Source organism: Phascolarctos cinereus, unplaced genomic scaffold, assembly GCF_003287225.1.
Source record: "Phascolarctos cinereus isolate Bilbo 61053 unplaced genomic scaffold, phaCin_HiC Scaffold_4;HRSCAF=312, whole genome shotgun sequence".
NCBI classification, from domain to species: Eukaryota; Metazoa; Chordata; class Mammalia; order Diprotodontia; family Phascolarctidae; genus Phascolarctos; species Phascolarctos cinereus.
The window spans coordinates 270,699,843-270,727,202 of NW_027555847.1; the positions used below are offsets into that span (position 1 = coordinate 270,699,843).

At 37.6% G+C, this 27,360-nt stretch overlaps 1 protein-coding gene across 3 annotated transcripts in view; it reads left to right on the plus strand.

The window, feature by feature from the left end:
• FOCAD (focadhesin) overlaps positions 1–27,360 on the plus strand; it is a 381,816-nt gene that overhangs the window by 272,082 nt on the left and 82,374 nt on the right. For all 3 annotated transcript variants that reach the window (XM_078153058.1, XM_020973967.2, XM_020973969.1), the window contains exons 23-28: positions 8,560–8,648; positions 10,898–10,942; positions 13,907–14,015; positions 15,160–15,276; positions 19,380–19,618; positions 25,246–25,335. In XM_078153058.1, coding sequence (XP_078009184.1) covers positions 8,560–8,648; positions 10,898–10,942; positions 13,907–14,015; positions 15,160–15,276; positions 19,380–19,618; positions 25,246–25,335 — 689 coding nt within the window. The remainder of the gene's footprint in view (positions 1–8,559; positions 8,649–10,897; positions 10,943–13,906; positions 14,016–15,159; positions 15,277–19,379; positions 19,619–25,245; positions 25,336–27,360) is intronic.

The following is a 27,360-nucleotide window of genomic DNA, read 5'->3' on the forward strand; positions in this document are numbered from 1 at the left end:
ATACCTTTTTGCTATTCTTTTTAATAGGTTGAATCTGCAGTAATATTTGTGACAATGGAAGTATTATTCAGAAGATTAAAGGAATCTAACAGCAACCACAGTTGTTTAGAAGTACAAAGTGCATTTTAAATGAAACTAGCATGTAGAAATTATTGTATTTAGTAGAGCTGGGGCAGTCTAGACTCACTGTCTCCACAGTACCAAGGATTTCTGTCCTAGAGGACACTCCCTCCTTAGAGGCTTTACAATCTTTTTGCAAGCTTGTGTCAGACATATTTTGTGGTATTAGACTAGGACATTATTTAGGCAAACAACTTTTGATACATTTAGCCTAGGAGATAGTATTTCGTTGTACTCTTGTTTCCTAGAGCTTGAGTGTTCCTAGGCTGAACTCTTTATAAAACCAGTGTTCTCTGCTTTCCAATATGCTTCTAGCCCATGAGTTCCAAGAATAGCAATACCGACACCCACCCACCCATTCGCTCAGTATGTCATTGGCTCTGCCTTCAGCCTGAGCCACGGCTACTGTTGTCCAAGGGAGCAACCCTTGGGGAGATTTGGCCAGCCCTTGTAGAGATTCTGGTGCCAGTCAGCATTAGCCACTGACCAGCTGCCTCCAGAAAGTGCCATAGAAGAGAAGAGAGGTCCATGAACAAGGCCAACCAAACCATCACCACCATGATGACTACTTTTTCCAGACCCCATTGAAGGCTGTCCCAGGACTCTGTACCCAGGGATCTTTTAAGTGGTAGTGGCTGCCAAGGCCTTCAACCCTGCTTCTAGGCTAGACTTCTATCATAGTTATCTAGGGAGCATCCCTTGTGGCAGTGGTGTCCAACAATCACCTTTGTCTGTGCTATAGTCCCTGCCTCCTTGGTAACCATAGCTATTAAAGACTCATAAATGAAAGTTCCCATCCACCAAAAAAAAATCCTTGCCATTGTCAAATGGTTCAATGACAGAAACAGATACCATTTTATCAGCTAAAATGACATGCTTGTACATCAGCCTTTTCTCTCCTCTACACTGCAGCCAAACTGGACTACTTGCCATCTGGGTCATCAGGCCTTCCCAATTGTCCTGAAGTTGGACCCTCCTATGTGTGTTGTCTCCCTCTACTAGAGTGGAACTTGTTGAGAACAGGGTTGTCTGGCTTTTCTCTTTGGGCCACAGTGCACTTGATAAGTGCTTTTTCTTTCATTGCATCCATCATTATCTGTTTCTTCCCTGTCAACTTGGTGTTTTGGTCAGTCCCCTTATGAGGGTTTTAGAGTTTATAGAATACTTTTCACAGAACAAACTTTGTGAGATGTGGTTAGTGTAAATATCCATTTCATAGATGAGGAAACTGAGACTTAGTGAGGTCAGGTGACTTGCCCATGTCCTTGTGTCTATTAAGAGGTGGACCTAAGACTAAAACCTAGATCTTCTACCATTGCAGAACTAGCCTACATTTATTAACATTTACTGAATTCTTCGTATTATATTTATGATTTTTAAAATTTTATTGAATATGTATTGTTACATTATCATATTCTTTTATTGAATAATTTGTAATTATTCTTCATTAATAGTCAGTAAACATTTATTAATTGCCTATTGTGTTCCAGGCACTGTGCTAAGCAGCATAATTCGTTTCAATCACTGTTACCTGGACAAATTCACCAGTGGTTTCGTAATCTCACTCCCTCACTTTGCCTCCCCTTGTAATAATGAGCCTGAGACTTGTGAATAGAAAACCCTCATCTCCAACTCCTATTGCCTGTTGTCTGATTCCAGTTACCCTCAGTACTGACAGCTCCTCTGCCTCCCCATATCTTTCCCTACCCCCACCTTTGCCAGGAATGTTCTACTCCTGCCAGCTTCTTCAACTATGTCTGTGGAACTTCTGATGTAATTAAGAAATATCCCCTCACGTTAGAACTTGTGCTCTCATACTTCTTCCATTTTTCTGCCCTTCTTTGAGACTTGGGTCCTCCTGCATGCATTGCATCCCAGCCTTTCCTTTCCAGTGCTGGTTGTACCTTCTGTCATTCCCCCAACTCGCTGGTTTTAGTGGGAGTTTGCATACTCCTTGCCCATTTCCCATCTCCACTTCTATACCTTCCCTCTACTTTAAATGTAACTCAGTGACCTCCCTTAGGTTCATTCTTTTCAAATGTGTCACCCAACGTTTCTGTTATCTACCAACCAGGAAGATGCTCTCATCTTCCTTCTCAGTGTATTCAGTACCTGTTACATAGTAGCTCTCTGCACAGAAGCATCTGCCTATACACTGGAGAACTTCAACCTGCATATTTATGTTTCATCAAATCCCCAAACACTATGACCTTTTTCACTCTACCTCATCTGCAGGAAGATGGTCGTAGCCTTGATATTGCTGTCACTTACAAGAACTCCACTTTCATGATCAGGAATTTGTAAGTTCCTTTATCTGATTACAGTCTATTATTATTTTGTCTCTCAGTGTCTCCTATGTCCCCACCATGACCTGCAAATAGCTTCGGTATTTTGTAGGGTATTGCTCTTGCTCTGTCTGTATTCTCCTTTGAGCCTCTTTCCTTCTTTCTTTTTGATCAGTCTTCAGTCTCCTTTGCTTATTCATAGTCTGTGTCATTCCCAGTAACAGTGGAATATCCCCCAAGGCTCTCTCCTAGATACTTTTGTATTCTAGTAAGCCAACTCTTCCTTTGTTTCTCTTCTTTTTTTCCTCTCCTGATTTCTTCTCAGCTCCCAAGGATTTACTTATCATATTTATGCAGATGACTCCCAAATCTATTCATCCAATCTTGAGCACCAGTCTCAAATCTCCATCTCCCTATTAGACATTTCTTACTGGATACCCTGTTGGCACTTCAAATTCAATGCATTCAGAACAGAAACCCTCATGTTCTTCATCTCCCAAAGTTCTGTGTTACTTTCAATGGCACCACCATTCTTCCAGGCACCGAAGCCTACGATCTCTATGTCCGCCTCATCTCATAACTCCCACATACCCCACATATTCATTCATTTTCCAGATCTTGACATTTCCATCTCTAGACTATCTGTTCCCTCTTCTCCACTTAAACTGCCACAACCCTAATTCAGGGTCTCATCGTTTCACACCTATTTTGAATTTTTTTTTGTCTCTTTATCTCAAGCTTTTTCCCCACTTCAGTCAGTCTTACTAAATTCCAAATCTTATCAAGGGAATTTTCCTAAAGTACGGGTTTGATCATGTCACCCTCCATAGTCAAACTCCTGTTACTCCTTATTATGTCTAGGATAGTATGTAACTACTCATTTTGGCATTTGAGCCTCTTCACAGTCTGGCTCCTTTCTGCATTTTCAGTATTCATCTTCTCGCCTTCCTTATTCTTGCCATACTGCCTTTCTTGTTACTGGGCACATCTGATGTTCCATTGCCCATCTTGGTTTCTTTACACTGTGTTCTCCAGGCTAGTAATACATTCCCTCCTCACCTCTGCCTCTTGGAGTTCCTGGTTTCCTTCAAGGCCCCTCTTTGTGAAACCTTTTCTAGTCTTTACAGATGTTAGCCCACCTCCCCAAATTACTTTGTATCCATTTTTTCTATTTTCTACATATAATCACGTATTTATTTTATTAGAATGTAAGCTCCTTGATGTCAGGGCCTGCTTCACTTTCCCCCCCCAATTCTTAGCACAGTGCCTCACACATAATAAGCTCTTAATAAATGTTTGTTATTTAAGGTACTCGATATCATTTTAGGTTTTTTGGAATTAAGGTCGAAGAAAGACATAGAAAATGATTACAAAGTCTTCTTACTTGAGTCTACAAGTTATTTAGTGAAACACATATATAGAAACCAAAATAATTAAAAAAACAATATATGACCAAGTATAATTTAAATTGTATGTGGACATGCTAAGAAGATGCCAAAGTAAAGAAGTATTCTTGCTAGGGAAATTAGGGAAGGCTTCTTGAAGGAGCTGAGTTTTATGTTAGGTCATAACTGTAGTAGTATCTGGCCTGAGAAACTTACTAGCTGTGTGATCCTGAGCAAGTCACTTAACCCTATTTTCTTCAGTTTCCTCATCTGTAAAATAAGGTAGAGAAGGAAATGGCAAAGCACTCTAGGATATTTGCCAAGGAAACCCTGAGTGGGGTCACAAAGAGTTGGATGTGACTAAAAACTTACTGAACAGCAGTTTGAGTAGTAGATGCAGATTGGTGGAAAGGGATTGGGAAGACCACTCCAGGAGGAGACAGTGAAGTAAGCAAAGCACAAAGGGAGGAAATAATTTCTTTTTTTCAAGAGAGGCAGAGACCTATTTAATGTGGCATACGAACATTATAAAAAATTTCACAAAATGTCTAACTCAGTACAAAAAAATAAGATCCATCAAAAATAACTTCAGTAAAGTTTTTAATTTTTAATAGGTCCACTAAAGAGCATAGACAGATGATTTTTTTTCTAAATAAGAGAGAACTAGATGACCTCTCTTGGTTCCATTTAAGACAGTCTTTTTTTTTTCCAGGAAATAAATTTTGTTATTCTATTATTTATTTATTCATTTATCTATCTATTTATTTGTTTGTCTGGCTAGGCAGTGAGGTTAAGTGACTTTCCCAGGGTCATGCTAGTAAGTGTCAAGTGTCTGAGGCCAGATTTGAACTCGGGTCGTCCTGACTCCAGGGCTAGTGCTCTATCCACTGCACAACCTAGCTGGCCCTAAACGATTTATTAATTTTTAGTTTGCAATATTCACTTCCATAAGATTTTGAGTTTAAAATTTTCTACCCCTTCTTCTCCCCCCTCCCCAAGATGGCATACAATCTGATAGAGGCTTTACTTATGCATTCATATTTAACATATTTTCACATTAGTCCTGATGTAAAGAAGAATTAGGACAAATGGGAGGAACCACGAGAAAAAAGAATCAAAATAGAACAACAAAAGAAAAGGAGAGCAAATAGTATGCTTCCATCTGCATTCAGATTCCATAGTTCTTTCTCTGGATGGGGATAGCTTTTTCCATCATGAGTCTTAGATCCTTGCATTGCTGAGAAGTGCTAAGTCTATCGAAGTCAGTCATTGCACAGTGTAACTGTTACTTTGTACAGTGTTCTCCTGCTTCTGCTCACTTCACTCAGTATCAGTTCATATAAGTCTTTCCAGGTTTTTCTGAAGTCTGCCTGCTCATCATTTCTTATAGCACAATAGTTATGCCATTACATTCAAATACTACAACTTGTTCAGCCATTCCCCAATTGATGGGCATCCTCTCAATTTCTTGGCCACCGCAAAAAGAGCTGCTGTAAATATTTTCGTACATGTGGTCCTTTTCCCATTTTTATGATCTCTTTGGGATACAGACCTGGAAGTTGTATTGTTGGGCCAAAGGGTATGCACATTTTTATAGCCCTTTGGGCATAGTTCCAAATTGCTCTCCAGAATGGTTGGATCAGTTCACAACTCCACCAACAATGCATTAGTGTTCCAGTTTTCCCACATCTTCTCCAACATTTATCATTTTCCTGTTTTGTCATGTTAGCCAACCTGATAGTTGTGATGTAGTACCTCAGAGTTGTTTTGATTTGCATTTCTATAATCAGTAGTGATTTAGAGCTGTATTTGTAATGAACCAAAATCTAAAAAGTTACAGGGACTTTCTTGCATTGTATTGCCTTATTCAGTTAGTGGTGTCTATCTGCCAAGAATTAAAACAGAAAATAAATGTAGAAATTTTACCTGAATATTCATCCTATCATGGAAGTGACTTGAGCTTTTCTTAAAGGGTAAGCCAGGAGGACGAAACTCTGGCAGACAGCCATCCCATTTAACAAAGAATATTTTCAAAAGAAAGAAAAAAAAAAGCAAAAATGATTAGTATATGAAAAAAAAATCTGGAAATATATTTAATGTTTTACTTATGTGGACCTTCCACTTATACAAAGGAGTTGGGGAAGATGCCCCCTTAACTTACTTTTTGGGGATGGGGAGGGTAAACTACTAAAGAATATTTAAAATAGAAAGCTAATATTTGTGAGAGTTCATTTTGCCTATCTTTGATTCCCTGTTCAAAGGGATAGAGGAATTTCTGTATGATACCAGATGAGAAAGATTATAGTTCTTGATATTGTAGGGATGAAGGCTGAAAGATGATATTCGTGAAAGTATATACAAAATCTTGAAGGATGTAGATAGAATATTCAACAAATCACAGAATCTGGAAATTGAGAGCATCCTTGAAGATTAATAGAATAATTTAAGGGAAATAAGAGTTACTGCTACATTACTAAGTCAGGTAAATACATTTTTGGAACATACTATCTGCAATAATATATTACAGAAATATAGTTTCAAGAAAGGATTAGATAATTAATGCATGATACTTCCACAGTGCTCTCTAAAAGGAAAGTATGGATATTTAGGGAATGCTCTTAACCTTTTGGCATTGTTGTCATGTTAAGGAAACTGCTTTTTTTCTGTCTCTTGAGGCCACTGTCATCACAAATACTGAACTGCAACCATTCTGGAAAACAATTTGGAATTGCCCTCCAAGGTTGTTAGCCTGTGAATACCCTTTGATCTAACAATACCACTACTAAGTCTCTATCCCAAAGAGATAAAAAAACAGAGGAAAGAACTTGTTTGTATAAAAATATTTATTGCAACTCTTTTCATGGTGACAAAGAATTGGAAACTGAAGGAGGATGCTCATCAATTGAGGAATGGCTGAACAGGTTGTAGTATATGATTGTGATGGAATACTATTGTGCTATAAGAAATGAGGAGCATAATAGTTTCAGAGAAACCTGGGAAGACTTATGTGGACTCATGCCAAGTGAAGTGAGCAGAACCAGAAAGGCATTGTGCATGGTAATAGCAGTATTGTAAAGATGATCAATTATAAAAGACCTAGCATATTCTAATCAAGATAATGATCCAAGATTGTTCCAAAGGATCATTATGAAAAATGCTATCAACCTCCAGAGAGAACTGATGAACTCTAAGTGCAGATTGAATCATATTTTTTCCCACTTCCTTTATTTTTCTTAGGTTTGTGTCTGTGTGTTTTCTTTTTCAACATGGCTAATGTGGAAATGTATTTTGCATGACTTCACATATACCATCAGTGTCATATTGCTTGCCTTCTCAAGGGGAGGGGAAGGAGCAGGAAGGAGGGAGAGAATTAACTCAAAATTCAAAAAAATTTTTTTTTTCAATGTCGTGAAATATTTAACGAAAGTAATAAAAATGTATTATTAAAAAATAATACTGAACTGGATCAACTATTGATTTGATCCATTTACTCTTCTGGTTTATAGTATTCTTTTTTTTTTTTTTGGCTGGGCAGTGGGGTTAAGTGACTTGCCCAGAGCCACACAGCTAGTAAGTGTTATGTGTCTGAGGCTGGATTTGAACTCAGGGTCCTCCTGAATCCAGGGCCAGTGCTTTATCCACTGCGCCACCTAGCTGCCCGAAGAATGTTCTTGTTTGGTCTTCTCAACTCAAAGACAATAAGTTGAAATTTTTTTTTTGCAGTTTTTTTTTCTTTTTAGGCAGTTGGGGTTAAGTAACTTGCCCAGGGTCACACAGCTAGTAAGTGTCAAGTGTTTGGTCTGAGGCTGGATTTGAACTCAGGTCCTCCCAACTTCAAGGCCAGTGCTCTATCCACTGCGCCACCTAGCTGCCCCTTGGTTTATAGTATTCTTTAAAAAGGATTGAAGTCTCTGGCACCCATATTGTTGATGGCTCAAGCTATCCCAACAGTTTTCAGTATCTCTTACCATGTACTCCTCTAAAGAAGTTCCCATCTGTTAAAAAAAAAAGAAAACAAAAAACTCAGGCCCTGCCCACTCACCCAACATTTTAATTTCACCATAATCAAGTTGGGCATTATCTTCCCAAAATAAGTATCAGTTTTAAAAGGAACTAGCAAATCTGAAAAAAGATTTAGCTTGCAAAGTGTTGGAAATATCATTTAATGTTCAATGTGCTTATTATCTCTTCTCATTAGTAAACTTAATGTGTGAAAAATTACTAATTGAGCCATGTGTAGAGAAAACAATTGTATTACTCACTCTGATCATGACACGTTTTCCAGATATTTATTGCACTGCTTTGTAGAATTTGCAGAGTATCCCTAGCAGAATATTTGTTTTTATAACATGTTAGTTCGAAATAGCAGCTAGAAAGAAGCAGTTTGAATGTCTTTTGTGCATATATATTTGTGTGGTCACGATAGCTATGGAGAAGAGAGATGGAAGATAGAAGGGACAACTAAGCTTATAGTATAAGCTTTTACTGAGACTCTCCAAAGTAAACTCCTAGATAAGACTTTTTTCTTTATATGCAGTGTTTCAAGACTGTACCCATTACGTAAATTAAGGAATGACTGTATAGTAATGTAATTCTATTTTCTTAATACACGATCTCTCAAAGTAAAATATCTATCCAGAACAGTTAGATCCAATTATGAAGCTGCCCTCAAGGGAAGGGTTACGTCCATTATTCAAGTCTTTCCATGGAAATTTAAGCATATTTCAGCTGTAAAGTTTTCTTCATGGTTTATCCTGTGATTTTTTCAGGGAAGACAGGCAGAGCTGGACATGCAATTAAAACACGGAAAAGATGCTCCTGAGGAGATACAGTACAAGAAATTTACAGCCTGGCTCTGGTAAGGAAATGACTTTCTTCTCCTCATCATTTGTAGTGGGAAGCAAAAACTTAGGGGAAAGGTAGCTACTTAAGAGGTTTTAATGTTGTGGGATGTAACTTCTGCACGAGTGTTATGCAGAAAAATTCAGATGACCTGCGAGATGATTCTTACTAGAAACAAAAACTCAAACCTCCCCCACACATAACATTATAAGTGTAGATTCATTCATTGTTTACATTTTTCTAAGAAACGTTGGACAAGATCTCAAAAGGGACATTTTTTAATGACTGAGATTATTCTACGTGCTCTTTAATGAACATTACCTTTTCTGCTTCCACCACTGCCTCACACTCCGTATTTAGTCAAGTTTTTTTTCCTCCAGTGGAGTGAAACCTTGTCTATTAGGCACAGCTGTACCACATCAAGACTTCCATTTCTTTGGAGAGGTCTAGAAGAACTCTACTGAATTTGGACTGTTCTGCTTGTGGGCTATATCAGCACTGGAATATGAAAAGCAGTTAAAATTGTTAACTTGTGTTGGAAAAAGGAGCCAATCAAAGTCATGCAGTTCTACTGAGCACAACCCCAAATGTAACTCTGAGTCTTAGCAGCTTTGTTTGTGACCAGTGGTCACTTTTAGTTAAAGGTGTATATAGAAGTTAATTTTGATTCGTTGTGATTTCCACATTTACTAAAAATCTGTAGATTAAAAAAAATAGAAGGTTCTGGTATAGATCTGGTTTTGAAGTGCAGACTTATGACAGAGTATCTCTGTTCACAGCAATAGACTTATTTCATATTTTATTACAACAACGTTAAATGCATTGCTAATTGTGGTGATCTTTATCCTTAATAACAGCTGATATAGATGTGATGCTTTAAGGTTTACAGAGTACTTTATTTTTGATTTGAACTACGTAACAGTCCTTTGAGCTAGTTTCTTCAGGTATTATTATTCCTGTTTTACAGATGAAGAAACCAAGGCTCAGAGAGTTTAAATGACTTGCTTATGATAACACAGCTAGTAAATATTAGAGGCAGGATTTGAACCCATGTCTTCCTTCCAAGTCTCTTACTATGTCTACTGTGTGACTGTCCTTTCTCAAATAGAGGAGATATAAGAAATAAGGAAGAGTAAAGAGCTCATTATTTTTTAGCAGAATTCCACAAAAACCCCTTCAGGTTCTAAAATTCTATGAGAAAGACCGATGACTTAATTGATAGAACCCTACTTATATACCTTTAAAAACATCCCCACGCTCTATCCCCTTACCTACTTGAGATTGCTTAAATTTATCTTTCTAATAATATGGAGAAGGCAGTAAATTATACATCACTTAAGTTTGAAATATAAAAGCATTTATTCGGCATTTATTTTTAGTTCAAGGCAACAGGCATTTATTAATCACCCATTATATCTTAGGAACCAGGGATACAGAGATGAAAAATTACAACATCCCACTCTTTAAAGAGAGTGTATTCTAGCCAAGCCTTTAAATTAGACATAAAATTCACATTGAATGAAAATTGCCTTTTTTTTAAAAAATCTAAACCTGATCTTTATTTATTGACAGTATTGTCACATAACTTCAAACTCTACCCTTAAGAAATTTGGCCTAAAACATGGGTATAATTTTGGTTAATTGGTAGTTGTATTTTAATATAATAATGTGGCTGTTCTTTCATATTGCTGTCATGGGGGCACGTGGCAGTGTAAGAAGCGAGTACTAGCCTGGTCTTGAATCAAATGCAAGTCTGCAGTGTACTGAAAAGTGATTACTCAAATGTTTTAAGAGATGTGAGCACTTCAGTGGCCCTTGGTCCAATAAATTCATATGATTATAGCACATGATAGCTTAGCCAGTTATTTTCTAAAGTATAATAAATGCTACATCAATTTTCACATTATCCATTTTATTTTTGGACACTAGATTTTAGTATATTTATTGCTTTGGAAAGCTTTCTGTAAATGCAGGAGGATCAGATTAATACAAACTGTTTTAGATTTTCATTTCCCAGCACACATTGGAAAGGTCAGGATGGAGCTTTTTGAAGATAACTCTTGGTATAATTAAGCCAAAGACAGATATTGAAAATGAAACCCTTCTTAATGGCATCACCATAACCATATCACTGTACACTAAATACATGAGTTGTTTTAAGAATCAAGGATAAGATCAGCTTGTGCTTATTGGTTGAAGAACAAGAGAAGAAACAGATTTTAACTATAGTATGAGGTGTAATAAATGTTTTCTTTTTTATTACAGGGTTAGAGACATGTTGACCGACCAGATTATCAAATCAGCTTCGAAGTAAGACTTATTTATCAGTTAGAGATTGTAAAAGGATCATTTTATAGTTAATCCCCTCCTTTGTCCTGTGTTTCTTTATTATATTGTTCACTTGTATGTGCGTCCTATTTCTCTTATAGTAGGCAGTTTAAAAACTCTGCCATTATATTTATTTAAAAAATTTTTTTTCAACCAAGTAAACTTTCACCATATATTATCAGGTATAGATATTGAAAGTTGGGTTTTGCAGGTGGAGTGAGAGAAAAGTTGAATGTTTAACACAGTTAGTTCTCAGACTTTTTGGTCAGAGGACTCTGTTACCTTCTTAAAAAATATTGAGAATCCCCACAAAAAGCTTTTGTTATTATTGGTTATATCTATCATTATTTACCACATTAGAGATAAATCTGATGATGTCGACCAATATGATGATGATTTGACTTTATGGATCCCTTGAAAGGATCTCAAGGACCTCCATAGGTCCCCAGACCACACTTTGAGAACTACTCATTTAACATAAGCTTACATGATCAGTAGTAGAATAGAGAAGTGAGCTTGGTTCCTTAATATGATATATGCACACATACCTCTGTGTACCCATGGGCACACATAGGTCATTGCAGAAATGCCTTCATGTAGGACTGGGATAAGAGCAAAACAATCCAGGAGTTCAATTAAATGTGCACATCTAAAGGGAGTTGGCTTCATGCCTACTGTTACCCCCACCCCAGCCATCTGTGCTACCCACTGTCCTACCTGTATTCCTTTGCATGTAAGGATTCGTAGACTATGAGGAAGCTTCCATCCCTCCCTATAAAGGAGAGGAGATGGAGAAAATATTCATATGCTAATATGGATGTAGGTCAAAGGAACCTAATGTTTCTCTTGTTGATTGGGTACAACTGAAGAGGATTGCCGTGTTGATTCAGTGTTAAAATTGCTACAGTGACCTAGTCTTCACATAGTCATAAGCCTTTTCATTTGAGATTTGAAACCACAGACTGGCTTTATATCACAGAGTCATTTACACTGTACTGTGACTCTTCCCTAACTCATTATACACTTTCTTCTACAAGAAAAAAATAATACTTTTTACATTAGAAGCAGGAAATCACTGATTTTAAGCTATTTTGTGGATTGTTTAGTAGTTATTCACTGCATGTTTATTGTGTATATGAGGAGCAAAACTCACAAAATTGTTTATCCTTTAGCAATTCACCAAGCTGTTCTTCATAACATCAAAGGAATAGTCTAGGTTTGAGTGAAAGGATGCATGAAAAATTAAGAACTTTTTTGAATTGTTCATTGTTTCTTATGGTACAATAATATTCCCATTTCATTAGTGTAATACAATTTATTCGAATTTTCCCTTGACCACTAAAAAAGAACAATGGAGATGCTTGCAAGAATAATACTATAATCATATTTTTCTTCAAATACAGAATACTTTTGATTCATTTGGTTGTTTGATTTGTCATGGTGATAGTTTTTTATTATTCCATTCATAGTTGCTAACCTGTGCCTATTGTTAGCAACACTATTCATTGGGGAACTGCATAGCTACAATTAGCAGCACACTGCAAAGATCCTCAGCAGATTTACATTTAGTGAAGCTAACTGGACCGAATGGGGATCATATTGACGATTTTGCCCTCATTAGCAATATGTGTTTGCCAGTTGAGCTAAGTGATGCCTTGGAAGATTAGAAAGAGTCGACTTTTAAATTCTTTGCTAAACTTCCTGTGCTGTGATTTTGCTTCATCATCAAAAAAAAAAAGTTGGAAACTTACTTGAAAATTCCCAGCCCCTTCCCAGTATGGGCATTGATCACAGAACTAGGCCAGAAGCAATGTAGAGTTACATTTTTAAAGTTTTTATGTCCTAGCCTTATGGATCATTGACCACTGGAGTGGAACAGGCAAGTAGCTGAGTTCTCATCAGAGCATTTCTTGTCTGATGGAGACTGGCTTTTTTCCAGGCCTGCATGGCAGTATAGGATGGCACAATTGGGCCTTCTATCTGTAGGTTAGGCCCAAAGTTTCATTTCAGTCCAGAGCTCAAACCATAGAGTAATTGTAGAACTGATTATGTTTCCCATTTACTATACTGATTTTGACTCAGAATCTTAGAGGGGACTCAAAACTACCATCTCTTGGTTTGGGGGAAATGGTGGGTGAATATTTTCTGGACCACATCAGACCGCCCCAAAAACAATTATTTTAAGGCCAAGAACATCTCAGCAGTATTAACAATCAGTGTGAGCATTTCTTCTGGGTGATAACTATGGAATTCTAAGAAAAATGCTTTTTCAAGCTCTGGATAGATTACAAAAGACCATTTTTCTGCAACATTAAGTTCACAAGTCAAATCTAAGACTTTATAGCTAATAAAAAATTACCATTTGAATGGCATGAGGTATAGCCTGCACTTCCTAATACTCTGTAAGTGAGTCATTTATACATCTCATCCAAAGTCTCCAAATTGTGAGCTATATTGACAGGAAAAGAAAGGACCATAATTACTGGGAAAAGTGTCAAGTTACAAGTGTGTTTTTGTGCCTGAAGTGGCCCAACATACAATAGTTCAGCACACCAGTGTACTAGTAAAAGGTAGAGGTCATCTTGTTTTGACTAGCTCTCTGCTGGTAAACATTAAGTTGGTCAGATTAAAAGAAACAAAACAAAACAAAAAGTAATGACTAGAAAATGTGCACTTTAAGTTTTTGTTTTAGTTTTTCTCTCAGTGAAAAATCACAAAAACACATAGGCTTGTGTTGAAAAAAAGAAAAACAATCATCTTCTTCAAGCATGGAAAGCAATAATAGGCAGTGGGAAGAAAATAAATCTATTCATCGGAACCTACAAGAGAACATAAAAGGGCTTCCTTGATTTCTTCACCCTTCCTATTTTTCTGTCCTCAGGAGCACCTTCTCTGCCTCTTACTTAATGTCTTAGAGTCATCATTAGATCTTCTTATCATCAACAGGGAAAGCCCAGTGGTCAAAGGGAATGCACTCCTGGCATTAACCAGTCTTGCCGTTGTTGTATGTAAACATGAGAGCAGCCTATCCTCAGAAACTGATGGGGCACCAGAGGTGAGTTAAGGGACAGTGAAAACATTTTCTTTTTTTCTGACCATGCCATTTTGAAAATTAAAAACTCAGTAAACATTTATTAAGTTTCTGCCTGCTATATTCCAGGTATGGTATTAAGGGAAAGGGATAAAAAATAGGGGGAAAAGCTTACAATTTAATGGAGGAAGATAATGTACAAAAGGAAGCTGAAAAGTAGGGGGAATGGGAAAGGTACCTGTCACGTGCAAGGTGTGGACAAGTTGGAGAAGTTCAGAATGAATGCCTCCAGATGGAAAATGAAATGTCTTTTTGAGCTTTACTTTGGCTGTCCTACTTAACCCTGAAGTTTCATGACTTCAGTTTCGAGACCTCACCATCTAGGCATATTTCTGGCTTTTTTGAACTTCTCTGTTTTTATCTAGTCAAGGTGCAACTAACCAAAAAAAAAAAAGGATAACTGAAATGAGAATCCCTTTTACATAATCTAGAAAAAGTGGTCATCTAGCCTTTGCTTGAAGAACTCATGTGATGGGAGAATCTTCAACCCACTATTGGCTGAGGGTAGCCCGTTCCATTTTTTAATAGTTTTCCCTTATGCCAAGACTAAATTTGTCCCCTCCTCATGCCAGTTGTTATTGTTTTCTTGCTTTTGAAAGTATTTTGCCTATATTGTTTGATTTACTTTTCTATGAAGGAGCATCTCCTAGTAGAATGTGATCTCTTTGAGGGCAGGGGCCATTTCATTTTTGTCTTAGTGTCATCAGCACCTACCACAGTGCCTTTGATTTAGTAGGTTCTTAATAACTTTAATGTTTATCGAATTGAATCCACACTCCTCTTCGCCACATGTTTTGGGACTCAAAGGTACTCCATATATATAACAGACTCCTAGCTTCTTTCCCTCACAAAACAGAGACTCTGTTGGGTGAGAACCAAATCATCTTCCTGATGGAGACTGGTGAGGGCATCTGGTAACCAATAATTCATTTCACTTTATTCTTCTTAATTTTAGACTTCCACCATGGTTGAGGCTTTAGCTGTTAAACTTAAAATTCTGCTGGAGCTGTCACCTGCTTCTAGATTTTATAAAAGTTAATAATTGGGTTTGTTTCTTCTTTCCCATTCTTATTCTGAATTTTCCTTTTTTTCCCCCCTTTGTCTCTAGATTGAACCTGACTTCATTCCCATGAAACAGTGGATTTCTATGGTTCTCAATACCCTGCTGGTAATTGTGGATAGCCACTACCAACCCAAGGGACAAGTCTTCTCCTGGTTCTATCATGTATGTGTGAAAACAAGAAAAAAAATTTTAAAGCAAGCTTGGGGGCCTTGAAATTCAAACTTTGTTACTTATCATTGTTACCTGTTACTTATCAAGAGTCACAAAATGAAACATTCTCCATAACCTTTTAATTCCTCAGCTTTCTCTTTTGTTGAAACCTAAGCATTTATGCAAGCTGGTAGTGTGTTGCTTTCTGAATAACATATCTTAGTCTCAGCTCATCCCCATTCGTTTATTGGAGAATTATCTTAGTGATGGGACAAACAGCTGAGCAGAGAGGATTGCAGCTGGTTGGGATAAAAATAGAGAACAGATTCTAAATTGTTGCTAAGATCATGAATTTAACCTGAAGTCCTGTTACCTTCTGTGTTCTTTGTATAATTTTTCATATTTCTACTCCTCCTGCCTTCAGTTGGGCTGGGTGTGTACTCATGTTCAGAGTTGGCTCTGGAGCTGGACTTCAGAAGTGAAGGGAGAAATTGAATTATTTGTTAGTGCCGAAGTTGGTAGGCCAGTTTTATTCAGAAAGGACATTCCTTCCTAATAACTTGTTTTTTTATTACAAATGTTCCTATTAGTGCTTTAATTAATGACGAGAGAAAGGTTTAGAAGCTTATGTGGATTTCTTTGATGTAGCTATCAGGTTCACATTCTTGCAAGGACAGGATGTTGTACAAAATTTTTAATGCATATAACATTCTGAACGCTCATAGGCTTCTTGGGAACAAATAAAATGTATTCTTCCAGGGTGCTTTACAAATGTAAAACTTGGTGCTTTTGCTTTCTCTCTCATTCTCCTGCCCCAGCCCCTGTTTTAAAAGTCACCCTTTTCACTCCCACTGTCTTAGAGTTGGTCATTTTGAATAGTTCTCTCTTGAGTGGCCATGTTTATTTAGTTTTGTTTTGTTTTTTTGTGAGGCAGTGGGGTGGAGTGACTTGCCCAGGGTCACACAGCTAGTAAGTGTCAAGTATCTGAGGCCAGATTTGAACTCAGGTCTTCCTGAATCCAGGGCCGGTGACACCTAATTGTCCCTTGAGTGGCCATGTTAACTTCTCTCTATGTATCTTCACTCTCTGATCTATCTACTGACTTAATCCCTTTTGCTTCCAAATATGCTCAGGTTTTCTCGATTCTTAAAAAACCTTGACTTGACCCTGGCATCCCCTCAGACTACTGTCTTATATCTGTAATCCTTTTCACAACACCTGTATTATATACTGTATTATATTTGTATTCTTTTTCATTTTCTAATAGGAAAAAGCTGTCTACACTAATTTCTTTTACTTCTTCCCATTATCTTGTCACTCAGCTAAAACAGCTGTCTCCAGTTACCAATGAAACCAAAGGCCTTTTCTCAAGCTTCATCTTTTTTTTTTTAACCTATATAGTATTTGACATTGTTTACCAACTTCTCCTCCTGGTTTTCCACAACCCTTCTCTCTTTGCACCCCTTCTACCTGTCATTCATAGCCTACACCCTACCAGTGTGTTCTGTAGTGCTCTATCCTCAGCCCCTTTCTATCTCCTTATACCTCTCTCTCTCATTCTCTCCCTCTCCCTCTTTCCCTCTCTCTCTTCCTCTCCTACTTTCTCTGTCTCATCCACACACATGGATTTAATTATCCTCTCCAAGCCGATGGCTCTCAGATCTACTTTTTCAGCCCCAGTTTCTCTCCTGAGGACCTGTCCCACATCAGCATCTTCATGCTGACATTTCCTCATCTCACACTCATCGTGTCCAAAACAGAATTCATTATCTTTCTTCCTCCCACCTACCCCTCTTTCTAATTCCCCCATTTCTATTAACTGCACCAGTCACACAATTATTTCCAATCACATAGATTCACAGTCTCTTGAATCACTGTGGACTCCTCACCCTCATCTCTCCCTGCATCTGATCACTTGCCAACTCTTGTCTATTCTACCTTCGCGTCATCTCTCACCTGTTTCCTTCTCTCTGCTCACACAGCCATTACTCTAATCCAGTCTATCCTCTGTATACCTTCCAAATTAATATTCCTAGAGCACAAGCCTGACCTGTTAAAAAAAAATCTTTAGTGTTTCCCTCTTACTTCTGAAATAAAACACAAACTCTTCAGCTTTCCATCTAAAGCCTTTCACAGTCTGATTTCCAACCTCCGTTTCTAACTTATTAATATTACTCCTCTTGGCCAAACTGACTGTCTTACTGTTCCTCACACATGGCATTCCATGGACCATCTTTGTGCTTTTACACTATCTGAACTCTGTCTTTGGTAGAATTTTCTCTTCACCTCTCTCTGTGTTTTAGAATTCTCATCTTCCTTCAAGGTTTAGCTTCTACCTGAGGCCTGCCTTTGCCTTCTTTCAAGGTCCTCCTTACTAGCCCTTCTGCCCTCCTGATTCATTATCTTGTATTTACTTTGGGTACCGTTTATATTTACTAATGTGCACATATTGTTTTCCCTTAATAGGACATCAGTTGCTTGAGATCAAAGAGTGTTTGTTTTCTGTCTTTGTGTTCTTAAGGCCTAGTCCAGTGATTGGTACATATGAGATACTTAATTAATGCTTATTGATAGGTTCTTATCCTTTATATAAAGTGTTGTAAACTTACAGGCTAAATAGCATCAGATAGAGAATATCTCTTACTACTCTATAACTGCAAGGGACTATGTTGACTTTAGGCTGTATCTGAAAACGTAGAGCATAAAATCATGGAAAATGACAAATGAGCCTGTTTTTCCTTCCACTTGAAATGTATTTATGAATCTATATAATTTCATAAACCCCATTATCTTAGACTTCTTATAGTTGTTCTCATGTGGCTGTTCCACCATTTTATTTACATTATTATCAGTTTCGTTCCCCATAATTACATATAGCATGTAGTGTACATAACTCTAAGTTCCAGTTGGAATAGTTGTTCCTTTGTAACTAGAGGCCCTTAGGATTTCTGTTTTCTTTTTAATTAAAAGGAATTAAGTCTTTATAGGAAGTAATCCATCTACTTACTGGAAATCGTTCCCACCAAAATTTTGGGAGATGTGCCAGTAGTTCTCCACACTAACCATGAACTCTTCCTGCTATTACTGTAGTATTTTCTGTTGTTGTTGTTGTTCCCAGTAAATGGCTGACTTGATAGAATTCCATTTATTATATGGATTAGTAGTCTGCTCCAAGTATGGGTTGCTCAGCTGCTCTTCCTCTTTATTTTTTCTACAGAAACACTTTTAACTGTGAAATATGATGCAAACTGTCCTCAGTTGGACAGCAAATGAATTCACACCTTTTAAGTACAGGAAATTTTCTTTTTCTCATTTGCCTTTCAAATAAGAAAGTGGGTACTCATTTACTGGGGATCAAAACAGACCCCAAATATCCTCTCAAATAAGTATTAAATGCTCTATGTTTTAATTTTCTATAGTTGTGAGTGAGAAAATAAACCGTTCCACAGAAATACATTGGGGCTTTTGTAGGAGCCCTTTTCATTAAAGATTTGTCATGCCATATAGTCCTTTCATGAGGAAAATGTTCTTCCACCTAAAGACCTAAAGATAACTAACCTAACTTTTTTTTCTTCCTCCCTCCCTCCCTTCCTTTTTCCCTCCCGCCTTTCCTTCCTACCTTCTCTCCTTCCCTTCATTTCTTCTTTTCCTTCCTTCCTTCCTTCCTTCCTTCCTTCCTTCCTTCCTTCCTTCCTTCCTTCCTTCCTTCCTTCCTTCCTTCCTTCTTCCTTCCTTCCTTCTTCCTTCCTTCCTTCCCTCCCTTCCTCCCTTCCTCCTTCTTCTTCCTTCCTTCCTTCCTTCCTTCCTTCTCCCTCCTCCTCTCCCTCCCTCCTTCCTCCTCCCTCCCTTCCTCCCTCCTTCCTTCCCTTCCTTCCTTCCTTCCTCTCCTCCTCCCTTCCTCCCTTCCTCCCTCCCTCCCCCTTCCTCCCTTCCTCCCTTCCTCCCTTCCTCCCTCCTCCCTCCCTCCCTTCCTCCCTTCCTCCTTCCTCCCTTCCTCCCTTCCTCCCTTCCTCCCTTTCTCCTTCCTCCCTTCCTTCCTTCCTTCCTCCCTTCCTCCCTTCCTTCCTCCCTTCCTCCCTTCCTCCCTTCCTTCCTCCCTTCCTCTTTTACCCTAGAAATCCTACTCTGGTGAAAACACAGCGAGTGCCATTGCTCGTTCCTGTGCTGCCATGGCTTTGTCCCTCCTCGTACCAGTTTTCATTCTGTCTTGCAAGGAGAAGGTGGAGGAAGTCTTGAGTATGCTGACTGCTAGGTTACCTGGGAAACCAAGTGCTGATGAATCTCAGGCTGTTCAAATCCACATGGGCCTTGCTTTGGGGATGTTTATCTCTCGTTTGTGTGAGGAGAAAGTCAGGTATGGTTGATTCAAATGCTGCTGCTTCCCCCTCTGTAATTTAGTATTTGTGTATATTTTGTTAGTTGGGATGAAGGAGGGCGGACAGTGGTTGGTCTGGGTCTGTGATTTCATCAGAGTAGAGATTGTCTGTGTTTGGAAACTCCCTTCACTAATGTCAATCAGCAGCTTACCTGTAACTAATAAGTCCTAGAGTTACCTAGTGCACTGAGAGGTTAATGAGTTGCCCTTTGGTCTCACAGCTAGTATGTGTCAGAAGCTGGCCTTGAACCCCTGTCTTTTGGACCCTAAGGTCAATTTTCTTCTCCCTGTGTCATGCTGCCTCTCATCCATCCATCCATCTGCATATATGTGTCTGTGTTGTATGTAATAAAACTAAGGGTTCAGCTGTTTTTTTGCTCTACTCAGAGGCTCTAACCTTTCAGCAAAGAGGAAGCTAACACCCTTTCACTCCCAACTTTTTGGTTTTACTCTCTTGTAAATTGAGATATCCTGAAGTATGCAGATATCTAAATAATTTAACATTTTAAAATCACTTTATATGTTTAGATATAAGCCCAATGTATATCAATTTGATAACCACAACACAGTCTCTAATTTAAGGAAAGTTCTCATAGCCTTTGTGTGGCAACTGTGCCTGTATCCTGAATATCATTGTAAATTCAGAGTTAGGGGCACAGTTACTGACTGAAACTGCATAGTGTACCATCAAAGCATGTATTTCTACTGTACCCCAGTTACTACAGTGTTTTGTGTTATAGTGAGTCACAAAAGAACTACATGATAAATATGTTTTTTTTTTAAATCATTGATTCCATATACATTTTTGTAATCCTTAGGTAAAGAGTTTCTATGCCTTATTCAGCTTGATTAATCTCTTTTGGACAGTCAGTTCAGCTCTTAAATAAAGGAGTTCATGAGAGATCCAAGGTTCATGTAGAAAATTCCACCAAGTAGGAAAATTTTCCTAGGAATAGTCATTTCTGATTTCATATTAATATAAACAGATTCTTTGTTTTTAGGCAAACACTAGGGTAGTACACCTTTGTACATCAAAATTAGTGGTTCTCAGACTTTTTGATCTCAGGATTCCTTTATATGCTTAAAAATTATTATTTGCCCCAAATATCTTATTATTTATGTGGATTAATCTCTATTGATATTTACAGTATTAGAAATTAGAACTGATAAATTTTTAAATATTTTAATTTCTTTAAAACATTACACATTAATGTTATACATTAATATAAAAAATTTTTATGAAAAAATAACTGTATCTTCTAAAACAAAAGCAAATTATGAGTGGCATTGTTTTACATAGTTTTGCAAAAAAAAAATTAATGTCTACCTTAGTAGAAGATAGCTAGATTCTCATTTGCTGCCATATTCAATCTGTTGTGATAATGTTGTTTTGGTTGGAGTATATGAAGAAAATCCAGCCTCACACAGATACATAGTTGGAAAGGGATAAGTATTTCTAATTGGTAAATAGTGCCTTTGTATTATTATGAAAATAGTTTTGACCTCATGGACCCATGAAAAGGGTTTCAGGGATGCCCTGTCTCTGTAGATTATACCCAGAGATCTACTAATCTAGGCTAATCAGAGCCAATTACTCTGAATATATGAAAATTTTGATGATTGAGAGAGATAATTTAGGACACTCTCTTTGAACGAAGATAAAGATTAAGGGCATCTAATAGAACACAAGATTTACTTATTGTGTAAGCCATCAAGCTCAGTTTTGTTTTTATCAGGATGAACTAAATAGATGATGTTACACTGACTTGAATTTTCTGTTTGAAATAAATAATTAACTTTTTTGTCCTCAATTTACATATATACTAACAAATATTGAGGAACAAACAAGAACAAATGAATTTAGGGGAAGCATTTCATGTTTTTAAATAATAAGTTTGAGCTTTTAGAAAAGCTAGTTTAGAAAAAGGGAAAAAAGTTGAATTAAAAGATTAAGGCCACCTGTCTAACTGTGGATGAACTACAGGTAGAAAACTTGGTTGGTTTAGTTTATCTAGGGTAATTTTTTAATTATACATGAATACCAGTTCAAGTTTTAGAGTCTGTGAAGTGTGGCTGGACCAGCTGGAGTGAGTGATGTTATTTCTTTAACATGGTTCAATTATCTTAGGAGTCTACATTCACCTAATTGTTGAGTGATAAAGTTGCCTTTACATATGAATTAGAAGATTTAGATAAGTCACTGTATATGAAAGAAGACATTTTTTAAGCCTTAAAAATTTCAGAGGCAGTGTGACATAGTGAATGGTGTCAGAAGAACCAGGCTTCAGATTTATCTCTGACACTTGTTAACTAACTGTGTGATCCTGGGCAAGGCACTTAACCTCTGTGTGTCAGAGGCAACTCTCTAGGGCCTATCTTCAGTGTTAGGCAGATTGTGGTCTGTGTTGCTGGACGATTTACCTCGTGCTGATGTTATAACAGATCTTAAAAATTTCAAAGTGATTTTGTTTTACAGCTATGAAATTAATAGCAAAGAGTCATCATCATTCATTTTTATGGCTTCCTTCCTTTCTCTTTCTTCCTTCCTTCCTTCCTCCCTCCCTCCTTTCCTCTCTCCCTCCTCCTCCCCCTGCTCCATTCCTCTTTCTTTTCAAACTGGACCTGTGATTTCTTTGATGTAAAGAGCTCTTAGTGAGAAATTTCCTGTACTCTGAAGATCAGCACCTTCTCTTCAAATTATACGTTTTAGGCGGTTCTTTGACATGCTGCTGAAAAGTTACATGACTTCTCCAGGATCATGTGGCTAGAGTGTGTTCGAGGCAGAATTTGAACTCAGGTTTTCCTGGGTTCCTTTGAGGCCAACTCTCTCTCCACTATGCCATGCTGTCCCTCTCGTTTTGTTGTTCATTTGTTTCAGTCATGTCTGACTCTTTGTGACCCCATTTGGGGTTTTCTCGGCTAGAGGGGTTTGCCATTTCCTTCTCCAGTTTATTTTATAGAGGAACTGAGTCAAACAGGGTTAAGTGACTTGCCCAGGGTCACACAGCTAGTAAATGTCTGAGTCCAGGTTTGAACTCAAAAAGATGAGTCTTCCTAACTCCAGGCCCACCTAGCTTCCCTCTCTGGTTTTTTTCAGGTCTTTTAAAACAACAGATCTTAAAATTAAATTATTACTCATCTCTGGGCAGCCAGTGCTACACTAGTGGCTTCTACTTTAAGATGAGATACTTAGTGACTTATTATTATAGAGGATTGTGTTCTTATTGTTTTATGGATATACCTGCTCAGAATTAATGGCCTTAGACTAGACCCTGGTTGACATAGTACCTTCTGCTTCTTCATAAGCTTGCTTAGCTTGTATTAGCAGGATATCTTGGGAAATGTTACCAGGAAGCAGTCTTCCAGAGGCAACATGTAATAATGATAGCCAACACTTATTTAGTGCTTTAATACTTGCAAAATACTTTGCCAATAGTTTTTTCATTTTATCCTCATCATAACTCAGAGGGTGTGGGTAGGGGTATAAATGCTATTATTACCCCTATTTTACAGATGGAAAAACTGAGGCAGACAGGTTACATGACTTGCATAGAGTCACATAACTGCCAAGTGTCTAAGGCAGTATTTGAACTCAGGCCTTCCATTCCGCAGTCCCAGTATTCTATCCTATATCATCCTTGACTTCTCGTTGTTAGGGTAATCACAGATTTTATACAGCATTGGCCACAGTGTTCATGTGTTTGCTTTGTTTAATACATTCTTCCTTTTCATTCTGAGTTTCTCTGCATTAGTATTAATGTTCTAGCTGGAAATGTGATTTTTAATTCTTTTCTAATTTCTAACTAATCTAATCTAAAGGACCTACCTTTTGGTTCTAATACTTTTTTTACCTTCTTGCTTCATTAAAGACAAATGAAACAATTTGGAGCACATAGTTATTATATGGCAAAATAATTCCATTTTTCTAAAGGCAGAAAACTTTGAAGGCTGTTGTCTGTGCGTAATTACTCAGTAATATCAAATGGGTTGCTTGAAAGCCAGAATTGCCTCTTGGGGGAACAGGGTTAGAACATGATGTTAACTGCTAGGGACAAAAGTCAATTTCATATAAAGATAATCTTGTCCACAGAGCAGCTTTTGCTGAGAGCTGTCTCTATGAAAGAAGGCCCCTTAAAATTTAAGTACTGTTCTGGAATTTATTTATAAAAATCTCCAAGGTGGATTCTGAAATTTTGCATTAAAACCTCCTGAGGCTATCAGTTGATTAGCAAATAGGTTTTGCAGGTTGAGCCCCTTGAGAATTCATTCAGGATGCTCAATAGTGTCTTATTTAAAAAAAACAGACAACCTTAAGATTTATTTAATTCTTAGTTAAGCGTATTGAAAGTGAAGAGAAACAGAGCATGGATCTTTTCCTGAAAAATGAAATACCCTGCCTCAAGCAAAATCACCTGTTTCCTAGCCTGTGAATAAATTATTAAGAATGCATCATGGTCAGCTTTGTAAGTGATAAATCACAGTGAAGGTTGTAGGCAAGGATAAGAGTAAAGCTGAAAGGACCCCTTGACAATACAAGTGTTGATGAAAATCCAGCTGCCTAGAAGAAGGCAGTAAAAAATTAATTTTAGTTTTTGAGTTACCAGGGATGACTTCATGCTCACCAGTACTGTTTTTGGAACCACATTATTTAAGTTGCAAGAAGTTGAAAAGCAGAGAGTTAGACAAGTTATTTCAATTTTTCCCCATTTTTCTAAGACTTGACTGCCATATTAAAAGTTGAAATTGGCGTTAGTAGGTTTTATAGGGAACGGAAGGCATGAGGTGGGCTTGGGGATTGGCAGCCTAGGGAGGTTGGTAGCTTTCCAATAGCATTTCACTTGGAGGTTATTAGTTGGCTTACAGGTTGACTTCTACTTTGGTCTTCAGATTTCAATGATTTGAAACTGAATAAACAGCCACCCTCTCCTCAGAATGGAGAAGCTGAGCAAAAGTAAGAGCTTGAAGGTTTGTTGGACTACGTGAAACAAAATGATAACAGCATGGCAAAGTGGAGAGAGGATTGATCTCATAGTCAGAAAGACCTAGATTTGAGTCCTGTCTCTTGACACATACTGGCTGTGTGACCTTGGACCCTCACTAATTGCTCCTAGAAAATGAAGAAATCACAGGCCTAATTTGAAAGTAAAAAAAATAAAGAGAGGGGGACAAGGAAGGAAAGAAGAAATCATAAAAGCAAGTGGTGATGACTTATTATTCATTTCGTGGTCGTAAAAATAAAATGATCTTGAAATTTTTTAAGATCTGTGTTTTCATTAACATGGGGTGACCTTCTGCCAACACACAGACTATAGCTTGTCTGTTTGTTAGGAGAGAAGTCCTGGAGAATAGTTGCCTCTGGCACATGGAAGATAAGTGACTTGCCCAGAATCAGATAGCTCATAAACCCTGTAAAGTTCAGGTGTATTAAGGCCTCCTATGTGATTTTCTCTTTACAAAGAGGACTAGATTTTATTCTATGGGAACAATTTTTTATAGCTATTTTAGCTCTTCTAGCAGAGCACTGACAGTAAATTTTAATATATAAGGAGTGTTTAGGTAGTGAAATAATTTTCAGTGATTATCTCTTTTTTGCTACCCCTTTTCAGTGATGTATCTGGCCAACAGTTGAACCTTCTTCTGATGACATCTTTGGATGCTCTGGAAAACTGCTGCTTTGATACCAGCCTTGAATACAAGTATGCTATTTCTTTTACCTCTACATCACAAATTCAATGCTAAAGATTTCCCATGCTGCTGCAAGTCTTGCATGTTACAGTAAAACGTTTATAGGGGTCTGTCATTATTAGGAAATTATAAAACTTTCCTTTTATCAATTTTTAGACTATAATAGCTAACATATGGGGTCCACTTGTACAAAAAGATTTGTACTTTGTTGGGGAGGAACACAGAAGTTTGTTTTAACTAAATTTTACCTGCTCATAATCTCTTTCCACTCTTTTCACTCAAAAGTACTTACTTCCTTTTTATACTTCAGCGTGTCTTCTTGAAAACTGTTCCCTGGGGAATATGTGCACAGGATCTGATCTTTTCAAGGCCTCGGCTTTTGAGTATGAAAATTCTACAGGGTCCTTAAGTTTGTAACAATACATATACCAAAGAAGGACCAAAATAGGAGCAAACCCTACGTGATCATAGGTTTTCTGCAACCCCTAAGATCACCATTCAAAAATTTATTAAATTCTAGTCAAGATGAGGTGATATAGAAATAGAGTTAAATCAATGTACTTCCTTCCCTTTCAGAGGCTTTCAGTCTAGATAACCATCACATGGACTGATACATTAAAATCAGACAGAAGAAGGAGCAATGGACACAAATAGATAAATTCAGTATCTCAGTTGGGAGGAAAGTGGCTGAGTGCATTAGGTGGATTGTGATTGTAGGAGTTGCTCAGATGGAGTTAAAATTGGGGAAACTGTCATTACTCTTCCATTTTGATAGGAAAACTTCAGTGGAAGAACTGGAATTTTTGGAATAGTTTGAGTAAGGGTAGAGAGTGGAAGCTTCGTGATGTTACTCAAAGTATATTCTTTGGCATGAGAGAAGTCTCTAGACTTTAAGAAGTAGGATTTGAAAGCATAAGATTTAAGAGTAAAAAGGACCCTTAATGCAGCATCTCTTTCATTACATCAAGCTGAAGAGTATTGAGTAAATATACTTGAGTATAGTGTAAAGCTAAGCATTATGGTCTTCCTAAGGAATGTTTTTTAGGAATTTATCTGTATATTGGATCATCAGGATATTGAGTCTTGTGACTCAAAGTACTTGGTTCATTGTTACATTTCATTTTTGGCATCTTGTAAATGGAGTGACTTGGGGAATATCTATCTATCTATCTATCTATCTATATACATACATAAAATTTGATCTTTCTAAGGTCTTTTTGTTGTGTTTAACTGACATAGAAGTCTTTACAGTGTCACGTCTAGAATTCATTAATTTGTGAAATCGAAATGTTCTTCTGCATATCAGAATGTGAATAACTTAGCCCTTGACGAACTTCCTGTATAGTACATATCTTGTATGGAAATCTGAGTTCAAATTCAGCAAAGCAGCTTTTAATCAGTCATCAGCAAGCATCTGTCAAGTGCTTACTGTGTACCAGGCACTGTACTAAAGGATCAGGATACAAAGAAAGGCAAAACGATCTCTGGCCTCAGGGAGCTCACATTCCAATAGGGAAGACTTTTATGCAAACAACCATGTAGTACGTGCAGGATAGATGCAGAGCAGATGGGAGGTCATCTCAGAGGGAACACACTAGCATTGTCATGTCCAGAGCATCGTACTGAATGCTGGTGAATAGGCAAAGAGAAATAAGATGTGATCTTTGACCTCATAATCTGGTAGGGAAAAGTGTGTACAGGTAATTCTAGTGCAAAAAAGAACATTAGTGCACAACAGAGGCACAAAGGAAGCACTGTGAAAGTTCTGAGGAAAGGTGCTAATTTTTTTCTTTTTCGTTTTCGTTTTCTTTTTTTCTTTTTAAGCAGTTGGGGTTAAGTGACTTGCCCAGGGTCACACAGCTAGTAAGTGTCAAGTGTTTGGTCTGAGTCCAGATTTGAACTCAGGTCCTCCAGGCTGCTTCAGGGCTGGTGCTGTATCCACTGCGCCACCTTGCTGCCCCAAAAGGTGATAATTTCCAGATAGTAAGACTTCGTGCAGGAAAGGTAGCATCAGAAATGTTTCCTGGTGGGTGTGT